Source organism: Triticum dicoccoides, unplaced genomic scaffold (genome assembly GCF_002162155.2).
Source record: "Triticum dicoccoides isolate Atlit2015 ecotype Zavitan unplaced genomic scaffold, WEW_v2.0 scaffold14065, whole genome shotgun sequence".
NCBI classification, from domain to species: Eukaryota; Viridiplantae; Streptophyta; class Magnoliopsida; order Poales; family Poaceae; genus Triticum; species Triticum dicoccoides.
The window spans coordinates 122,721-141,582 of record NW_021199741.1 but is presented as its reverse complement, the minus strand read 5'-3'; the positions used below and the strand labels follow the sequence as shown (position 1 = coordinate 141,582).

General features: G+C 46.8%; 2 protein-coding genes across 7 annotated transcripts; one reads left to right on the top strand and one right to left on the bottom strand.

Moving 5' to 3' along the window:
* Window positions 1-9,859: 9,859 nt before the first annotated feature.
* LOC119343794 (peroxisomal membrane protein PMP22-like) lies at window positions 9,860-14,763 on the bottom strand. 2 transcript variants are annotated; one of them, XM_037614566.1, is made up of 7 exons: window positions 14,465-14,763; window positions 14,280-14,378; window positions 11,805-11,906; window positions 11,097-11,172; window positions 10,442-10,512; window positions 10,284-10,321; window positions 9,860-10,202 (listed from the first exon to the last, which is right to left on the bottom strand). In XM_037614566.1, exons 1-7 carry the CDS (start codon window positions 14,576-14,578, stop codon window positions 10,151-10,153), a joined length of 552 nt encoding a protein of 183 aa, XP_037470463.1. In that variant the 5' UTR covers window positions 14,579-14,763; the 3' UTR covers window positions 9,860-10,150. The 2 variants fall into 2 exon arrangements, with proteins under 2 accessions (XP_037470463.1, XP_037470461.1); XM_037614564.1 differs by having other exon boundaries at window positions 10,284-10,369; window positions 14,465-14,758.
* Window positions 14,764-14,980: 217 nt separating this feature from the next.
* LOC119343793 (65-kDa microtubule-associated protein 1-like) lies at window positions 14,981-17,975 on the top strand. 5 transcript variants are annotated; one of them, XR_005166271.1, is made up of 4 exons: window positions 14,981-15,479; window positions 15,561-15,821; window positions 16,392-16,547; window positions 16,664-17,975. XR_005166271.1 is itself a non-coding variant. In XM_037614563.1 (4 exons), the coding sequence occupies exons 2-4, from the start codon at window positions 15,609-15,611 to the stop codon at window positions 16,796-16,798; spliced, it is 480 nt and encodes a 159-aa protein (XP_037470460.1). In that variant the 5' UTR covers window positions 14,981-15,479; window positions 15,561-15,608; the 3' UTR covers window positions 16,799-17,975. The 5 variants fall into 5 exon arrangements, 2 of the variants coding, with proteins under 2 accessions (XP_037470460.1, XP_037470459.1); XM_037614563.1 differs by having other exon boundaries at window positions 15,561-15,797; XM_037614562.1 differs by having other exon boundaries at window positions 15,561-15,815.
* The last annotated feature ends 887 nt before the right edge of the window (window positions 17,976-18,862 follow it).

Sequence of the window (18,862 nt, the reverse complement as noted above, 5' to 3'; positions counted from 1 at the left end):
CCACTTGGTGTAGTGGACTCATTTGGTCATGTGAACATGCTCACAAAAGTTGGGGTCAAGGAGAGAAAGTTGGTAGTACAAACTTGTTCAAATATGATTCTGGTCAGAGAGGGTTTTGGGGCATTTTGGTGAACCAAAGTGACTTTAATTGACATGAGGCTTTGCAAGGTGATCACAATATGCATTTGTGACTTTCTGGATTTTCCTTGGATGTTTTTGAAAATATTTCCTGTAGAAATATTTCAAATCCTTGAAATGGGCAGAAATGGTTTTGGGAGGTTTTGTCCAATATTTTGAACATGACCATGTGTTGAAACTCTTATATATGGAAAATATATGTCCACTGAGTTTCCCTGATTTTTGTCAAATATTTTTGAAACAATAAAATAATTTTTCCCTATTAAAGACCATTTCTGGCCTTAAGAAAAAGCTTTTGAATAAAATAGGAAAATAGCTTTTAAAATTATATTTTTGTGGTTTATGGGAGTCCTATATCTAATAGGTCTCAAATAATCTTTTTGAAATATTTTTCATACCCCAAATCAAGTACTTGCAGTGCAAACCTCAATTTAGGGGTTTTTGGAAAACTATTTTTTGAAAATACTATTTGGCCAAATTATTTTTTGTAAGAAAATACTATATTGCTCTATACACATGGCATGATCATTGGGCAGAAGTTTGGGGCAAGGAGATGAAGTATATAAGGTGGAGTTGTGTTGACTTTAAAGAGCACTTAAAAAGAATCACAGAGAGAAAACCAACTCCAAATAAAAGCCAGCTAATGCAAAAGTTTTTGTTGGTCCAAAGTTTCATGCTTTAATAATGCAAATGAAATGTTACAAAATACAGGTGTGACAATGCGGCCGGATGAATGCAAAATTTCTGAAACTCGGCGCACCCAATGGGTTGTTGATTCATTCTCTCCTTGCACACAAGCTACCAGATCTATAATGGACATAGGTTGCTTGCATGTAGCTTTGAAATTTGCTATGAACTTGGCCTTCAACTCATCCCATGAATTGATCGAGTTAGAAGGTAGGCTCTTCAACCAGGTGCGAGCCGTTCCTTCTAGCATCATGGTGAAGTACTTTGCACACGCAGCTTCATCCACATCTAGCATCTCCATTGCTCTCAACCCACGCCTCAGGGGGCTGATCAGTGGTATAATTAGGCACCTTGCGTGGCCCTTTGAAATCCTTGGGCAACCGCACATTACGGAGAGCCGGGATGAGACACGACACTCCCCAAGAGCTGAAGGCAAGCCCTGTCCCTCGCTCTACTGACAACGCTGGCTGAACCGGGGCGGGTTGATGACGACCCGCGTGTTGCGCTGCTAATGTGGCCTCCCTTCGCGCTCTGCCATTATCCACCACATCCTGAGCATTCAAACCGCCGTTCGCCGGATTAGGCCCTCGAGGGGCAACATGACGCCGTGCACTGCTTGATACGGCCCGTTCGTCTATGTGCCTGCTAATAACTCTTGCTCGGACGAGGGGTTGAATGTATCGTGTCTCGGCTGTAAGAATAAGCCTGTTGCTGTACCATGGCGGTTTGAAGAAGATCTCTGGATCGTCGTGTTTCAACCGCCGCGAGTGAGTCGCCCTCCATCGGAATCGCTGCCAAACGCGATGCTGCCGCAATCATGTTGTCTAAAGGACTGGAAAAGTGACCCGGTGGTGTTGCTACATATTGCGGCGGGTTGTCCGTCCATCGAGGTGGGTCCATCGTCCGTGGCTGATCCGGCGCTGCCCCAGGTGCTTCGGTCCGGTTTACTCCTGCTGGATTGCTAGGCCCAGCTCCTGGTGTACTGAAGAGATTCAGACCCTCATAAATTTGTGGCAGTCAAGACCGGTACTTCCTTCTCATAACGTCGTTTGATGCGTTCTGATCCAACATAAGCCGGTAATTCTGTGCCTAGATCAGTTGTGACTAGGCATCTAAAGTGGCCCGCTCTTCATCCATCCTGGCCTCCTCAGCTGCCAAGACTGCTTTGGCCTGAGTTATCTGATCCCTTAACTTCGTGACATCTGCATTATGCTGAACTTGAGTCTCTGGAGTCACCGCTGTGGTCAACAATGTTGTCAAATCGTCCAGTAAACCGGTAAGAACTTGAGCCGGCCGGCGTGCGGGGCCTCCTGCCGCGACTGCCGATCCGGAGACCATTGCTGTTGTAGATGAAGATTGCACGGTGGGCTGCGTACTGGCCATGAAGATCGCAACCCGGTTTGGCAGTTCAAGGGGACCCGGAATACTGTCGCCATCGGAGTATCCCTCAAACTGGCCATCGTGCAGTTGGTATAGCGACTCGGTTTCGCCAGTGGACGATTCACCATCTGAGTAGACGGCTGTCTCACCATCGGACACCGGTTCAGATTCCGCTCCATGGATGAATCCTACAACGCACGCTTCATGGCAGGCTAAACCCGGACAGGACTTGCACACTGAGCCTCGACGAGGTCGGTGGAGATGTCCGGCTCAGGGCCCGGTTCGCCGATCTTGCCAATGAAAACGTGAATTCCACCAAAGGGGACCCGGTACCCGTACTCAATTGAGTCGGCCTCGGGGCCCCATCCTGCATCGTCGATGTAGAGCTTGCCGCGACGACTCTTGGTCATCCGGCCAACCACGTACCCCTTGAGTCCTTCAAAGCTTCCCTTCAAGAACTCGAAACCATCATGTGATAGCCCCACGGTGGGCGCCAACTGTCGTGGAAATATCACGTCAGATGTCCTAGTGGAAGGACTTAGTCGTGGAGCCATCGCAACGAGATTAGCCTGAAGGGGTTAAACCGGACAAGGGACATGAGAGTTTATACTAGTTTGGCCCCTTCGATGAAGGTAAAAGCCTACGTCTAGTTGTGATGGAATTATTGGGGTTTCGATGACCAGGGAGCAAATACGCTTTGCCTGTGTCTCGAGTTGTTGTCTGTTGTCCCTGAACCGCCACCGGGTCATCCCTTTATATACACAGGTTGACGCCCGGCCAGTTTACAGAGTCCCGAGGCCGACTCATACAAGTGTTCGGCTCGGTCTCTCCTTTTCCCTATCTTACAATATAAGTTATACAACTATGACGGTTTACCACTATGGGCCCTAATCTGCCTCTGGGCTTTGGGCCTCTAAGCTTTATTAGTAAAACATCATCTTCTTGTCTTCACGGGCTTTAGTATAGTTGAGTGTGAACCGGCCCCTCCTGGGCGGTTTACACTCAGTAGTTATATCCTCAACACAGTAGGACATGTTTACACACCTCCGATTCATCCCCGATGAATCAGACCTGACTCAACTCTAAGCAGTAGTAGGCATGACAAACAAGCATGAATGAGTAGGCACATCAGGGCTCAAACAACTCCTACTCATGCTAGTGGGTTTCATCTATTTACTATGGCAATGACAGGTCATGCAGACGATAAAGGGGTTCAACTACCGCAGCAACTAACAAATAAATTGTTGTTGTCCTAATGCAGTAAAAGAGAGCAAGAGCGAGAGAGTGGGATTGTATCTGAATGAACAAGGGGGTTTTGCTTGCCTGGCACTTCTGAAGAAAGTATATATCTTCATCGGTGTCATCGATCTCATCGTCGGTATCACGTTTATCGAGAGGGGACAAATACCGGCATCACAGAAGGAAACACAATCAATGCAATGCACAATATGATGCATGATCATGACATGTCAATATGCTGTGATTTGAGCTAATGCAGCTAGCAACAGATTAAATGGAGTTGGTTTGAATCCAAGATTCAAATTCAAACTCCATATGTGGATATTCAAATGCCATTCATATGATTTGTCCTAAACAGCAGCTATAAGTTGTTCTAACATGCATGTAAATGGTACAGATGGATAGATTGGATTTTTCTGATCATTTTTCATATATAATTTATTTCATTGGAGTTATGGTTGAATTTCTATGAATTTTTGAAGTTTGTAGCATTTTCTGGAATTTTCAGATATTTCTAAAATAGAAATAATCCAGAAAAGGGGTTTATTGCGTCAGCACTGCGTCATGGTGATGTCAGCAGGTCAACTAGGCAGGTCCAGGTCAAACCTGACCAGTGGGGTCCACTGGTCAGTGATACAGTGCTGCCCAGGGTCAATGACTTGTGGTTCCGGTCAACGGCCACGTCAGTGAGGTCAACGCCGACGGGTGGGGCCACTGTCATTAACCTAAACTAGACAGAAGTTTAAGCTGCGGTTAGTTAAGGGCGTGGGCCCATATGTCAGTGAGAGCGAGGGCTAATTAGCAGGGTGATTAGTCCCTAATGATGGTGCCACGCCATCACGTCGGACACCAGCCGGCGGCGACCACAGGACACGGCGGGGCACGCCGGACTTGCGCTAGAGGCGTCGGCTTAGCGTGCTGGGGGCACCAGGGAGTAGCCCTTGATCTTGCGCATCCAGAGGGCCTAGTGGGAGGTAGCGGGGTCACCGGAATCGTGCCCGGCGACGAGCTATGGCAACGGCCGGAGCTCGGATGTCGACGAAACTGACGACGCAGCGCGCGGAGAGGCTAGCAGTTAGTACCTACGGGTTCTTCGCGTGCGCACGAGGCCAACGGACATATGCGCGGGACCAAATGGTCACCGGAAGGACGCCGGCGTCGAGCTCGTGCGGCGGAGCGTCTCGGCTCCGGTAGAGGAGGCGGCTAGAGGAAGCGATTGACCGCGGGAAGAGGGGGAAAATGCTCGGGGGCTCACTGCGGTGCCGTAGGGATGGCCAGCGTGCTCGGGGAAGCTCGGACGGCGGTGAGTCGACGAAGGAGATCCGGCCGACGATGAAGAAGAGGTCGGGGACGGTGCTCTGGGGCTCTTCCGGCCACGTGAGCTGACGGAGAGGACGAGGGTGGCACGGCGGAGCTCGGGGCTGGTCCATGGGTCTAGTGCTGGCCGGTGGCTGCGGTGGTGACGAACGGCGGCGACGAACCCGTTCGGGTGAGTGAGAGAGAGAGATCCAGGGGAGAGGGTGAGGACGGGGGAGAGTGAGAGGGGTCCGGGGGGTAGCGTGGCAACGTTGGAGGCGTCCAGGGCGTCGGGGACGCAGGCAGCCAGGTAGGAGGTGGCACGGGCGTGTGTGTGCGTGTGGAGAGCACGCGCTTTGCCTACTGGCTCGGGGAGGAAGATGACAGGGGGCGCCAGGTGGGCTGGGCCAGCGAGCTGGGCCGGCTGCAGGTAGGTGGCCCGGGTGGGTTTTGTGCCCTTTTTCTATTTTCCTTTTGTTTTCTATTTTACAACTTTGTTTTTGATTTAGTAAAAACACCAAATCATTTCTATAAATCCTGAAATTAATTATGGGCAATAACTGAATTATCTCAGAGGCCCTTAGCTATTTTCAGAATTGTTGGAGCATTTAATAATATTTATAGCAATTAAATGCCCCAATTCAAATACTTTATGACTTAAATTCAGTGCCCAAACTGTTCATAAGAAAATGTTCATTATTTTTGGTATGGATCAAAACCATTGCCAAAAATATTAAACATAAAATAAGAGCATTTTGGATTCTTGAATGCAACTTATTTAAGCTGGACCTATTTGGATTTCAAAGTGCTAGAGTTTGATTACCCCCATTTCAAATTTCCGTGAAGTTAAACATGATGCAAGCATTATGCAACACCAGGCAGAACCAGAAGCTAGGGATGTGACATCGTGTTCTCAATGACCGTGAGCTTCTGGTGGCTCTACATCAAAAGCAGGACAGACATCATGACTGGCTGAAGCGTCAGATGCAAAGTTCCTTGGTGGATATCAATCGCACTCGCAACTTGGCCACCAAGAACTCATTTGTAGCACATGAAGCCTATCGGCGGTCCTGGAAGAGTCTCACCTTGCTCTGCGCTGAAGATGATCTTCGCGCGGATGGCTTCACTGAGAGTTTCAAGTTTGACTCTAGGCCTCCTCAAAATGCAAGTTGGGTCGCACACCCTCCATTGAAGATTCTGAGTGCTCATCTTCGGCTGCAACTGTTGTTGCGAGAGTCGTCGATGAATAAGATGACGCCACTTATCCAGCTTTAACTTCACTGCATCACGATGCTGCGCCAGGCCCGTCTGCACCACCAAACTCCAACGTCGACCCTGCTCCATCCTCTACTCCAGCTAGGAACGAGTAGAGACTCTATGTCTTCAAACCATTTTGGTCATTACTGACAAAAGGGGGAGAAGCATATGAGTTGATAGTCTTCAAGCGGGTCCATATGGGTGGTTGCTTAATTTTTGCTAAGTTCTTACAACTCACGTTCTGAAACTTTTGGCTTTTGAGTTGTAACACTTAAACTCGATGGTCGTCTGCTACTCTTGCTTCCACTTTGTGATGCGATGATAAACTCTGCATGAAGTCATACTGCAGATGTCCATTTTCCATTATACATATCATTATCTTCATTACCTTTTTATATGCATGACGAATTGTCTTCACACTTTGAAGATGGCCTCCACAAAGCAAAACCTGCCATGTGCATTTGCATTCAAAAGCAAGCTACTTATATGCACATCTTCAGGGGGGGCTATTTTTATGTATGAAGACAATGCTCACAAAACTGAACTTTCGCATACAGTTTTCCCTGTTAAAAACTTCAACCAGTTTGTCATCAATCACCAAAAAGGGGGAGATTGTAAGTGCATCTAGTGCCACCCCTAGTTGGTTTTGGAGTATTGACGAGAAACGTGGTCGAGGGACTAATGTGTTTGTGAGAGTTGCAGGATAACACAGGTAGTAGTCCCTCATTGATTCGGTTTACCTACCAGAGATGACCCCTAAAAATGTGTGAAGACATTGAAGACAATGGTGGTTCGTGAAGACATTCACGACGAATATTATGACACGTGAAGATATTCACTTGAAGACTATGGAGTGCGAAGACATAGTTGTTTCGTAGTTTCCTTTCTTCTTTATTGAGTCATAGGAACCACCGTACTGTTAAGTGGGGTCCAAGTGAACAAAGTCAGAGTGACTGAAGTGATGCTCAACCAAATCCTATGTCTTCGAGTGAAGACAATGAGAGCAAACCTTATCCAGAGCTGGATGAGTCAGCTTTGCTTGTAGCCCAAGCCAAGCTGCCACGTGTGTTTGAAATCTGACCGTTGGACACGTGTCAGTTCCTTAGTGACCCAGGGTCATTTGGGACAAATCAGGTCGGGTTGCCTCCTTGCTATAAATAGCCCACCCCCTACATCATAAATTGGAGGCTACTCAAAGTTAGTGCACAACTTTTGTCGTTTGAGAGCAACCCACCTCCAAAGCATTTGAGAGAGAGATCCTTGCGAGGACAAAGCCCAAAACACCCAGAGCCAAAGAGTGTTAGGCATCACTAAGTCTTTCTGTCTGCGTGATCCGAAAACTTATTACACTTGAGGACTGTGAATCCTCCAGCCAGTTAGGCGTCGCGTTCTGAGCATCCAAGAGTCATTGTGGATTGCCGGTGAACGAAGTCTGTGAAGGTTTGGAAGTCTACCTCGAAGACTTACCAGAGTGATTGGGCGAGGACTGGGTGTCCTTAGCTCAAGGGAAATAAGGTGAAGACACAGTCTTCTGAGTTCAATCTTAGCCTCCCTAACCAGACATACAGTTGTCACAACAACTGGAACTGGTCTACCAAATCCTTATCTTCACCAAGCAACTGGTTCTATCCCGTACTCTCCTTACTTTACAGTTTGTCTTCGTGAAGTCATTGCTTGCCTGCCTGATTCGTTTGACATCATTATGTGAAGACTTACATCTGTTTAGCTTCGTACTATCTTCCATATTGATCATGTCTACCTAGTTGCAGATAGTCTTCATGCTTTTACTATATGTATGCTTGACTAATGCTTGCCTAGTGTAGTCTTCATTCCGCTGCTTACTATATAGGTTTAGTTTACCTGTTTGTCTTCAAAGCAACTGTGTTTTGAAGACTTTCATAAAAATCGCCTATTCACCCCCCTCTAGTCAATAACTAGCACTATCAGTCTTCACAAGAGTTGACCACTGGGGATAGATACCATCAGCTAGGTAATATCCCTTGTTGTAATGGTGGCCATTGATCTCAAAGTTGACCTATGGGGAGTGACCTTCTGCGAGCCTTGCAAACACTAGAGAACGTTGAAGTACGATGATATCATTGTAAGAACAAGCCATGCCCAAGAAAGAATGCCATAGATCTTGTGAAGCCACCGCCTCAAGTATGAAAGAGGCACCTTTCACATGCCCCTTGTACTGCCCCTGCCAAGCTAATAGACAGTACTTTCACTTCCAGTGCATACAATCTATACTACCAAGCATGCTCGGAAAGCCCCTATCGGCATTAATCGCCAACAACCTCTCTGTATCAGCGGCAGTTGGCTCTCTCGGGTACTCAAGGTCGAACACTGCCACCACGGCCTTGCAAAAACTATATATTGAGAGGAGACATGTGGACTCACTCATACGAACATACTCATCCACAAGATTACCAGGAATTCCATATGCAAGCATGCAGATAGCCGTAGTGCATTTCTGGTAAGAAGAGAAGCCAAGCTTGCCAAGGGCATCCTCTTTGCACTCAAAGTATGGGGCATATCCTACCACTCCCTCCCGAATATGAATGAACACATGTCTCCCCATTCAGAATCGGCGACGAAATTGATGCGGTTTGAAGAGTGTGGCATTCTCGAAGTAATCGGCATGGAGAAGGGTATGGCCTTTCTCCCTACGCGGTTCAAGGCCGGAGCATGGCCGGGGATTGATCCCCCAACCGAGGCCGCTTCCTACTAATGTGGTCATGGGCGACCAATACATCCACCACAAACTCTTCATGATCCAAGGATGAATCATCCGATGAGCAAATGAAGTTGTGAAAGAAATACTCATCCCCGCTATCCATTGTACCTTGTGAGCAAAGCGTCGAACACCTTGCGGTCGTGGTGGAGACGTGGCCGGAAAGAGCACGTCGAGCTCCCCTCACAGGCAACAAAGCAAGGTTGGGGTCGGTGCTGGTCATTGGCGCCCTACGGCAATGCAGCGTCCACCGGAAGTTGTAGGGGTCGACGGGCGACTCTGGCGGCCGTAGCTTCTCTCCCACTGGCAACAAGGAACCACGAACACTGGCAAAAGCTTTCCAGAACGCAAGCATGGGACGGTTATGGCATGGCGTGGTCGTGGTTTGGACGGCCTTGGTGGAAGGCGACGCGGCCGGGAAGGGGGGTGGCGGCAACGATGGCGGGGGCGGAGGGCAGAGGGAAGGCAGTGGAAGAGAAAAGGGGCGTTTGTGCCAGCGACGGGTAGGCCAGGGGAGGACAAGGGCACACGCCCCGCGCGTCCGTTTCGATCCAAACGTGGCGATCCAAACTCGGCCCATGTTGGATCGGGAATGGGTCGAAAGCGGACCAAATATAGACGCTGGTCCGTTTGCTCCCACGCATTGGGTCGTGTTTTCTGTCCGTTTACCCCTATACTGATGCGGCCGGACCATTTGGGGTCATGCATTGAAGTTGCCCTAAGCTACTCCATCAACAACGGTTGTTCTGATGCGTTGGTCATATGGGACCTTAGCACGACGACTCCCCGACTATCTACAAAAATAAGATTTGTCCGGCTGCGGCGAAGGGCGATGACAGCGGTGCGCCTTCGACTCGCTTCGGTGCTGATAGTCGTCGCTAGGCGGTCTACGGATGTGGATGCAATTTTTATTATTTATACTTTTTGTTGTACTACGATGATTGAAGATGAAAAGATCAAAAGTTTTTTTCCAAAAAGAAAGGATAACGGTTCCTTGGAGCATGTGGTACCTGGAATAGTAAAGCCTTAACCATCTATGCATTGACCAACGAAGTACATGTGGTCAAACATGAGATTTACATGCCAGAACTTAGAACATAAACTTGGAACGACCAGAACTTCCACTCATGGAAAAAAACAATTATTTGCTCTCAAAAGTAGACCAAGTATATCCATAGCTAATATAATTCAATTACGTTTCAGTCATAAAGCTTAAACAGTACTACCAACAGAGAATCAGATAAGCGGCCTCGCATGCGCTGACAAACAAATCTGCAACTTGATGCCAAACAAGTATCGAAATCCCACTATTTAAATACCCTAGGACAATCAACGGTATATTACATAGCAATCAGCATCCTTTGTTCTCCGGCCAGTTTGAACCATGATGGAGCAGTGTTATACCCCCACTAAATCTGTCTATGACTGCTTCAAAGACATGGCTCTGGCGCGAAGGTTGAGAAATATCCCCCTTCATGAAACAAAAAGATGACCACATAAGAGCAAGCCTTTTCAGTTGGGAAAGAAGCTACCAAAGGCAAAAGAACATTACCAGCAACATGCAACAAAGCTGTGGACAATCACCCGAAACTGCAAAGGCACGTACTGATGGTTTATCCAACCAACTACTGGCCAAAACTGTGCATTGAGAGGATCTATTGTAACGACAAATTGTAAGGCAAGTAGCAATACTGAGAGCAAATTACATACCATCCAAGCAGACAATTGCACTGACAAATATTGTTTCTTCACCCTAGTCTTCACCTCCTTCAAAGGCCTCTCTGCATTCCGACTTGTCAATAACCCATGAGTAGCTGTGGAGTAGACCTCCCCCCAAAAAATAATACGTAGTGGAGTAGACTAACCAGACAAAATATCTATAGATTCAGTACTTCCATTCGATTTAAAGGCAACCATCTTACTGGAACACACAACACTATTACATGATTCAGGCAACTGGTAGGATTAAACTGATTCCCCCAGTTTACAGATATCTCGGTCACACAGAGATATAAGTGATTGGTCTTTGGACCCTAGATCTATATGACCTCCAATATTAAGGGGAGTATGTTTAATAAGGTTTGCTGTATGTTTCAAACGTCATGACTAGAAGGAGGAAAGAAACTCAAAGGGATATTCTGGACCAACAAGCTGAGAAAAGTACAGAAAAGCCTGGTTCTTATGTTTTGTTCAGTAAACGGTTTCCTAAACTCTACTATGCTAATACCTCCTGCTATATCAAAGTAACATACTCGAAAGATGGCAAGTAAAATTTCAAATCATCATTGGCAGTTGGCATGGTATGATGCCAAGGGAACTCTTCCGATTGGTACAAAATCAAACTATTTGACACTTACAGACTTACTCTCAACAACATATCCATAATAGAATAAGAAGAGTAAATTGTTCCAGGGAGAGGAAGTGATCTGCTCCAGCAACACCTGAAAATAGTATGAAACATCTCAAAGCATTCTGACATACCATCAAGTATAGATTGTCCACCAGTGCTTGTTTGACTTCAATCATGATGTGGGAATATTTGCTGGCAACAGATATCATAGACTAACTAAGTTGCTGATGCTTTACTAGTATGGTAAATTCACACTTTTTTTGCGGGAACCTAAGTCAAACCTTTGCAATACCAGGATGTACTGTGCTTCACTTATATGTGCACTATCATTGGCAGCAGAACTTTTTATACATGGCCACCACAAGAAAGAAGTGAACAATGGTGTTGATTATAAGAGCATCTACAACCGGACTGAGCTAATTTGACCCCCTATACTTCCGCGGACGCGTCAGAAAAGAAAGAATAAACAAAGAGAGAAAGTGGAACGTGGTGGGCCAAATCCAGCGTGGTGGACTGCCCGGACACGCCTGAGCGCCCTCATATCCTCCCCGCATATGGGCTGGATATGAGGGTTCGTGGACAACCCGGACACATGAGGACAATTTGAGGGGTCCGGTTGGGTGACTTTTTTCCTTCTCTCTCATGACCGGGCTGTCTCCCCGGACATATAGGGGGAAAGTTGGGGGTCCGGTTGCAGATGCTCTAAGATGGTCAAAGTTATACCTTCTTAGCTACAGTTTTGGTATCCTTCTTCCCTTTAAAGATATAATCCAACACTTTATGCAGGAAATGCCCAAATGGGCCACCATATGCAAACCCAAATATCTGCAGCAAAAAATCAGCACACTGTTACATTAGAACACGCAAATGCATGCAAGAAAGCATCATAAACAACACAAGGGAAGCATATAACACAAATGGACATCTACAATTATGTTCTTACAAGTTAGCAACATCAGAGAGGATAAATTTTGTTGACAATTTGTGCAGTACTATCTGAAGTGCATCAGATGTCAATATCTTTGGTCCATTAGAGAAGTAACAGGTGAAACACAGGGTTCAAATCAATGTTCTTGTCTAATCTAAAGTCTTAGAAGCGTCAGTCTTCAATTTCATCTACTTTAATATGACACAACTACACAACTTGCTGTGAGTTTAGGTTATGATGCCTCATGAAATCCAATAACATAGTATTAGTCAAGACAATAGACGAAATAGAGAAGCCCTCTGCCCAAAAGCCAAGGACAAGATATCTTTAACAGATTTCCACAGATAGTGTGGATGCATACTGTCCTTAACACAACTGTACATTATGCCATACATTCCTCTTTGACGCAATTGTATATCACACCATAACAATTCACCAACATATATATGAACAAGTGAAGCATAACAAGGCAACGGGAAGTAGCTCTACGTCAGAGAAGCAAGTAAGAACCAAAACAAAGATAATGTGAATCATCATTCTGAGATGAGGTCAGATGTGACAAATCTGTACAGGATACCTAGCCACTAATAAGTCTGCAATGAGCACTAGCAACTAATGTTCCCACTAATTTCTATGTGTGGCACTCAAATCACACAAGAATAACAACCAACGCGGCACATCGCATCCACTGTGTTGAGTATCGTGATTAATTAGGAAACATAGGATAGACTAGGAATTATTCCATCTCGTCTTGTACTCCAAGTTGATCATGTACTCCTATATATATGCCCATGAGGCTCAAGCAATACAACAATGCATTACACCAATCCCTCTTTCTAACATGGTATCAGCCACAAGTTATTAGACCTAGCCACCGCACGCTTCTGCAACGCGCCGCCCCTGGGGAGGTCGATCTCCATGACCTCCACTGGGGGCCGCGCGACCCATAGCAAGGTTCGTCCGCTGATTCTTGATGGGCTGGCCTGGTGAGTTTTTCCGATCTCTTGATAAGGTTTTCTCTCTGCCGGTCGTTTTCGCAGGTATTTTCTTTTTGGTTCACCGATCATACATCGGATTATGTCGCCCACTGCCGCCGTCGACCCCCGCGCGCCTCTACTCCGATATCGGCGTGACCCCCCGGCGGCCTCGCGCGTCATGCCGGCCTGTCATGGCCGTCGTCAGTTGCTCGTCGGTCTACACCGGCCGTCGCCGCCTCTACTCCGACATCGGTGCGACCACCCGGCCTCTTCTCCGACCCGACGGCCTCGCGCGACGCAGCGGCCTTCACGGCTGTCCTTCGCGTGTCAGCCCGCTGGTCGCTTTGTGCCTGCCGTCGCCGCCCTGCTCCGAACGGACTCCTGCATCACCTACCGTCTCCTCCGCCGCCGTATGGCCGTCTCATGCATGGCGCTGTGTTCGCCGCTCGGGCCTCGGTGTTGTGCTGCTCGCTCGGGCTTAACCGCTCGGGCGCCAGGCGCTATCCGCTCGTCCGTACGCCGTTCCCCAACGGCCGTCGTCGCCTAGGTCTGCTCGACCACCTCGCTTCACTGTCCGCGCCGCCATCATCATCACCGAGCAGCGTCCCCAACCGCGTGTGCAGTCGGATTGATCACCCGCAAGCCCGCGATCCGCTCCATCCGCGTCGCGCCACCGACCTGATCAGTCGCCCCGACCCGCCTTGCTTGAGCAACCTCGTTGGTTTTCACTCCAGCCACAACTCCCGCGGTGCATCGACCATTACGACTACGGGGGGATGTCAGTCGGCTTACCTTGGGATTTTTCTCCAGTCTCACCATCTGTGTCGCTACCGTTGTGACTGCGGGGGGGATGTTGAGTATCGTGATTAATTAGGAAACATAGGATAGACTAGGAATCATCTTGTACTCCAAGTTGACCATGTACTCCTATATATATGCCCATGAGGCTCAAGCAATACAACAATGCATTACACCAATCCCTCTCTATTCCTTCTAATACACTGATCCAAATTGCCTCAGACCTACAACGAGCTCTGAAGTGTGAAATCATGGGCTACGTAACGTCAAATCATTGTTCATTTGAATCCCAAGAAACATTGTTCCAATTATACATCACTTATGGAGTACTCCCACTCACATGGTCCTCCTACAACTAAAGCCTCTACCCTACTAAGAGGATGAAACGCAACTCCATGTACAGAATCAATCTAGTATCCACAAACATGAGGACGCCTCACATCTACACCAGCAATAATCAAGAAAAAGAAACAAGAAATCGTTCAGCAACCTCACCATCTTGAGCAGGAGGCGGCGCTTCTCAATCTTCTGATATCCAGAGAGCTTCTGCGCCACGGAGTCACTGACGCCTGCGAGGCACCCTGCAGTGATCATCTGCACTAGCCAACTTAACCCAGGCTTAGAAAATTCCTCAAACCAATCAATCAAATCCAGTGAAAACTGCAACAGAAGGCGAAGACCTTGGTGCGGAGTGGGTGGCGCTGCAGCTGGAGCAGGTACTGCCTCCAGGCCCTGCGAGCCAACGAGTCCCCTCCCCCTGTTCCTCCCCCAGCTCCTCCACTTCCTCCTGCCATGGCAGCTGGTGTCGGGCTATGGGCCGCTTAGATCTATCTACGTAGAACTTATTCATCGAGGGCACACTTTGTATGCTCGCGCCGAGATGCGATTTTTTTAGAAGAAGATGCGAATTCATTTAGTCTTTTTATTTTTGGTGAATACGCTTAGCAGTGTATCATTTTTATCTTTATCTTTATTTTTACCTAATAACAAAGAGAATTGGGTTTCTGCCGTACGGCGTCGCGCGCGATTTTGCATAAAAGCCCCTAGATTTATAAAAATTAACCCGCAGTCCTCGGTATAAGTCAGCACGAACCGGTATGCATGAGAGAAAAGAAAAATAATAATAGCCCAGCCTCCTCGATCCCATCTCGAGCCCAGCCTGCCGCCACCTCCTGCCCCACGCCGCCGCCGCGCGTCGGCGACCCCGCTGCCGCCACCTCCAGCCCGCCCCGCCCCGCGCCGCCCGCCCCTGCCGCCGCGGCCACCTCCAGCCAGCCCCGCGGCGGGCTCTCCCTCACCTCTCTATCCCAGCCGCCAGGAGGCGACCGACCCCGGCGATGCTCCATCCGGTGCCGGGACGCCCGCCGGTCGGCGCCGGCGAGCACAGCACCAGGAACCACCGTTAAGCCTCAGATCCCCCTCTCCTCCACGCTCCCGAGCTCGTCACTGTGCGCCGCCCGGGAGGGCTCGCGTTCGATGCAGAAAGGCAGCGGACGGAGCTTGCAGGGCCCGGATCCGTACGTGGCGATTTTGGGGAGGAGGAGGGGTGTCGCTGGTGACGCGGAGGAAGGCCGGAGCGCGCTTCCCGCTCGGCTCCATGGCGGCTCCTGGACAGAAATCCATGGCGGCTCCTGGACAGAAAGGAGATAGGGAGGTGAGGGAGAAAGGGACAGTGATGAGCTCCAGACAGAAAAGGTTAGGCACCTGGTATAAGCTTATCATTTCTTTAATCTTTCAACTCTAACGCTTAAATTGTTTGTCCTGATGTGTTTTCAGAATCTCATACTGCAAAAGATTGATGGTCAGATCAAGTGTATTAATGAAATGTGCAACATGATGTCTCTTGATCTTAAGAAGACATTATATGAAGTTCATCCCAGCTTTGTTGAATTGGAAAGAATCAAATCCATGAGTGTAAGTGATAGCACACTTGATAGGCTTGCAGGAAAAGTTCATGCACTAAATCAAGAAAAGAAACAGAGGCTCCGGAAGGTCCTGGTGTTTGCTGTTCATGTTAGTCATTTAACAAAAGTATAGGTCCGTGTGTATCTTGAACGTATTCACCTTAGTCTATATGTTTTACTATTGACCTCCAGTATGGGCCTGTCATTGTGTTTGAGTAGTTGCCTGATAATATGATCCAGCTTAGCAAATCATATCATGATCTATTTTTCTGAACTGTCGAATATGTTGTCTTGCTTGTCACTCTTATGGTTCAATGTACCTGTACATTTAATAAAAGCAGGAGCATGCATCTATCTTACTTCAATGCTTTCACCTTGGCATATATTGTTTTACTATTTGACCTCCAGTAAGGCAGTCATTGAATTTGAGACTTTTTATAATGCGATTCAGCTTAGCAAAGCATATCATGAATGTTTGTAAACCTTTTGTAGTTCGACTTATTTGGTTTATGCCATTCCATTATGATTTACATACACTATAGATGACATGGTTTGCCATCCTAATTCAGTTTTATTCCTGACAGTGTATGGTTTACTGACTTGTGCACTTTAGCATGCTTACCTTTCAACTTCTGCTAAATATTGTTCCATATTTCTTTGTATCAAAGATCCACACTGTTGAAATTTGCATTATCTATTGCAGCTACAAGATCTTGGAGGCACACTCATTGAGTTATGGAGTCTAACGGACACACCATTAGATGAACAGAAATGCTTTGATCATGTTACTTCTTTGATTTCAGTCTCACAAAATATAGTGATACCTCAAGGATGCCTTGCACATGACCTTATTAAGAAGGTTACAGTTGATTCTTGATTGTCTATTTATTTAATTATTTTCTTTGTATTTTCATCAAGCTAATTTCTTTAAATTATACTAATTGTCATGTGAAATTCCTTCCCCCCGTTGTTTAGGTAGAGGTTGAGGTCAAGAGACTGAAGCATTCGAAAGCTAGCAAAATGAAAGAGCTTGTCTTAAAGAAAATGATTGACCTTGAAGAAATCTACAGAAGTGTTCACATGTATATTGACAGCGATCATGAGTGGTAGATTCTCACTGAACTTATTGATTCTGGTTCACTTCTTTCCCATGATTTTCATCCTGAAGATAGATAACTAAAGTTATTATATACAGTTTTGTTTCCATTAAGAACTACACGATGCATGATTTGACTGGTGCTCCTTGGTTATATAACGTTGTTGTTTCTGTCTCATCTTAAAATTCTGTGAATTTCTTAGTCAAATGCAATGGTAGGTTCTGCAACTGTCTTTCAACTTTGTGCCTTCTAAGTATCAGCTTGACTATTTAGGCAGATCAATTTGGATAAAAAATTGAATAAGCTCTTATGGAAACTAAAATGAAAAAATATTACAAGTCATTGCGTCTCTCCTTTAGAGGACGATTGCGCATTCATGCTCTAGGATTTTTTTACTGAGCTCAAGGTTGTGAACTATTTATTTCCATTTCTTTGGTAGTGATATTTGGTTAAACTGGAGATCCTAGCTATAGAACATCAGCGGTGTAAAGTATATGTATTGCTGCTCAGAGGTTCTGTAGATACATCTTTACTGATTTTTCATCTTTATCATGTATGCTTCAATTCTTGCATGCCAAATAAACATAAGTTCATGTTTTATTGTTTAGTTGTCTCATGTTCGCTCTTCATTATTCTATATCAAAGTGATGTCGTTCAATGCGTTTGTCCCTTGCTGATGTAGAAATTGATTTCCATGAAGCATGCCCTCAAGGTGCAACAATATCATTCTTCCTGGTGTTGCATTAAATATACCTCTTATTTGTTAAAAAAATCCTTTGGATTTGGGATTAGTATATTAGGTAGACATCTTTTGGTTAACAACAGATTTGAGTGCAGGGTAGAATTCTTGGTTGATTCTAGAATTTCATTGTAGATTAGCTGGCAGATTAGAACGTCTTTGGCAAGTTCTTTGTTGGTTAGGTCAAGCTCCCTTAGCACTGGACCCAGCAGACGCGTGTGCGTGTGCAGATCTCACATGCATCTACTGCACCACTTGTTGTTGGATGGCAGTGTGGTATCCAAGCGTGTGGAAGGCCTATCCGCCACCATGGGGGCGCAACTCAGCTCCGAGGAGAACAGTTCCAAGGCCCAACTAACAGGCTACCACAATTCCCCTAGACCACTCGCGGACTGTAATTGAATTGCTTTATTGATCTATCTATCAATTAATCATAGGCTACAATTAACCAGTTGTGACGCCCCCGATTCAACCGTACACTAATCATACACGCAAACGTGTACGATCAAGATCAGGGACTCACGGGAAGATATCACAACATAACTCTACAAATAAAATAAGTCATACAAGCATCATAATACAAGCCAGGGGCATTGAGGGCTCGAATACAAGTGCTCGATCATAGACGAGTCAGCGGAAGCAACAATATCTGAGTACAGACATAAGTTAAACAAGTTGCCATAAGATGGCTAGCACAAACTGGGATACAGATCGAAAGAGGCGCAGGCCTCCTGCCTGGGATCCTCCTAAACTACTCCTGGTCGTCGTCAGCGGCCTGCACGTAGTAGTAGGCACCTCCAGTGTAGTAAGAGTCGTCGTCGACGGTGGCGTTTGGCTCCTGGGCTCCAGCATCTGGTTGCGACAACCAGGTAGAAGGGAAAGAGGGAAAAGAGGGAGAAAAGCAACCGTGAGTACTCATCCAAAGTACTCGCAAGCAAGGAACTACACTACATATGCATGGGTATATGTGTAAAGGGCCATATTGGTGGACTGAACTGCAGAATGCCAGAATAAGAGGGGGATAGCTAGTCCTGTCGAAGACTACGCTTCTGGCAGGCTCCGTCTTGCAGCATGTAGAAGAGAGTAGACTGAAGTCCTCCAAGTAGCATCTCCAAGTAGCATAGCATAGCATAATCCTACCCGGCGATCCTCCCCTCGTCGCCCTGTTAGAGAGCGATCACCGGGTTGTATCTGGCACTTGGAAGGGTGTGTTTTATTAAGTATCCGGTTCTAGTTGTCATAAGGTCAAGGTACAACTCCAAGTCGTCCTGTAACCGAAGATCACGGCTATCCGAATAGATTAACTTCCCTACAGGGGTGCACCACATAACCCAACAC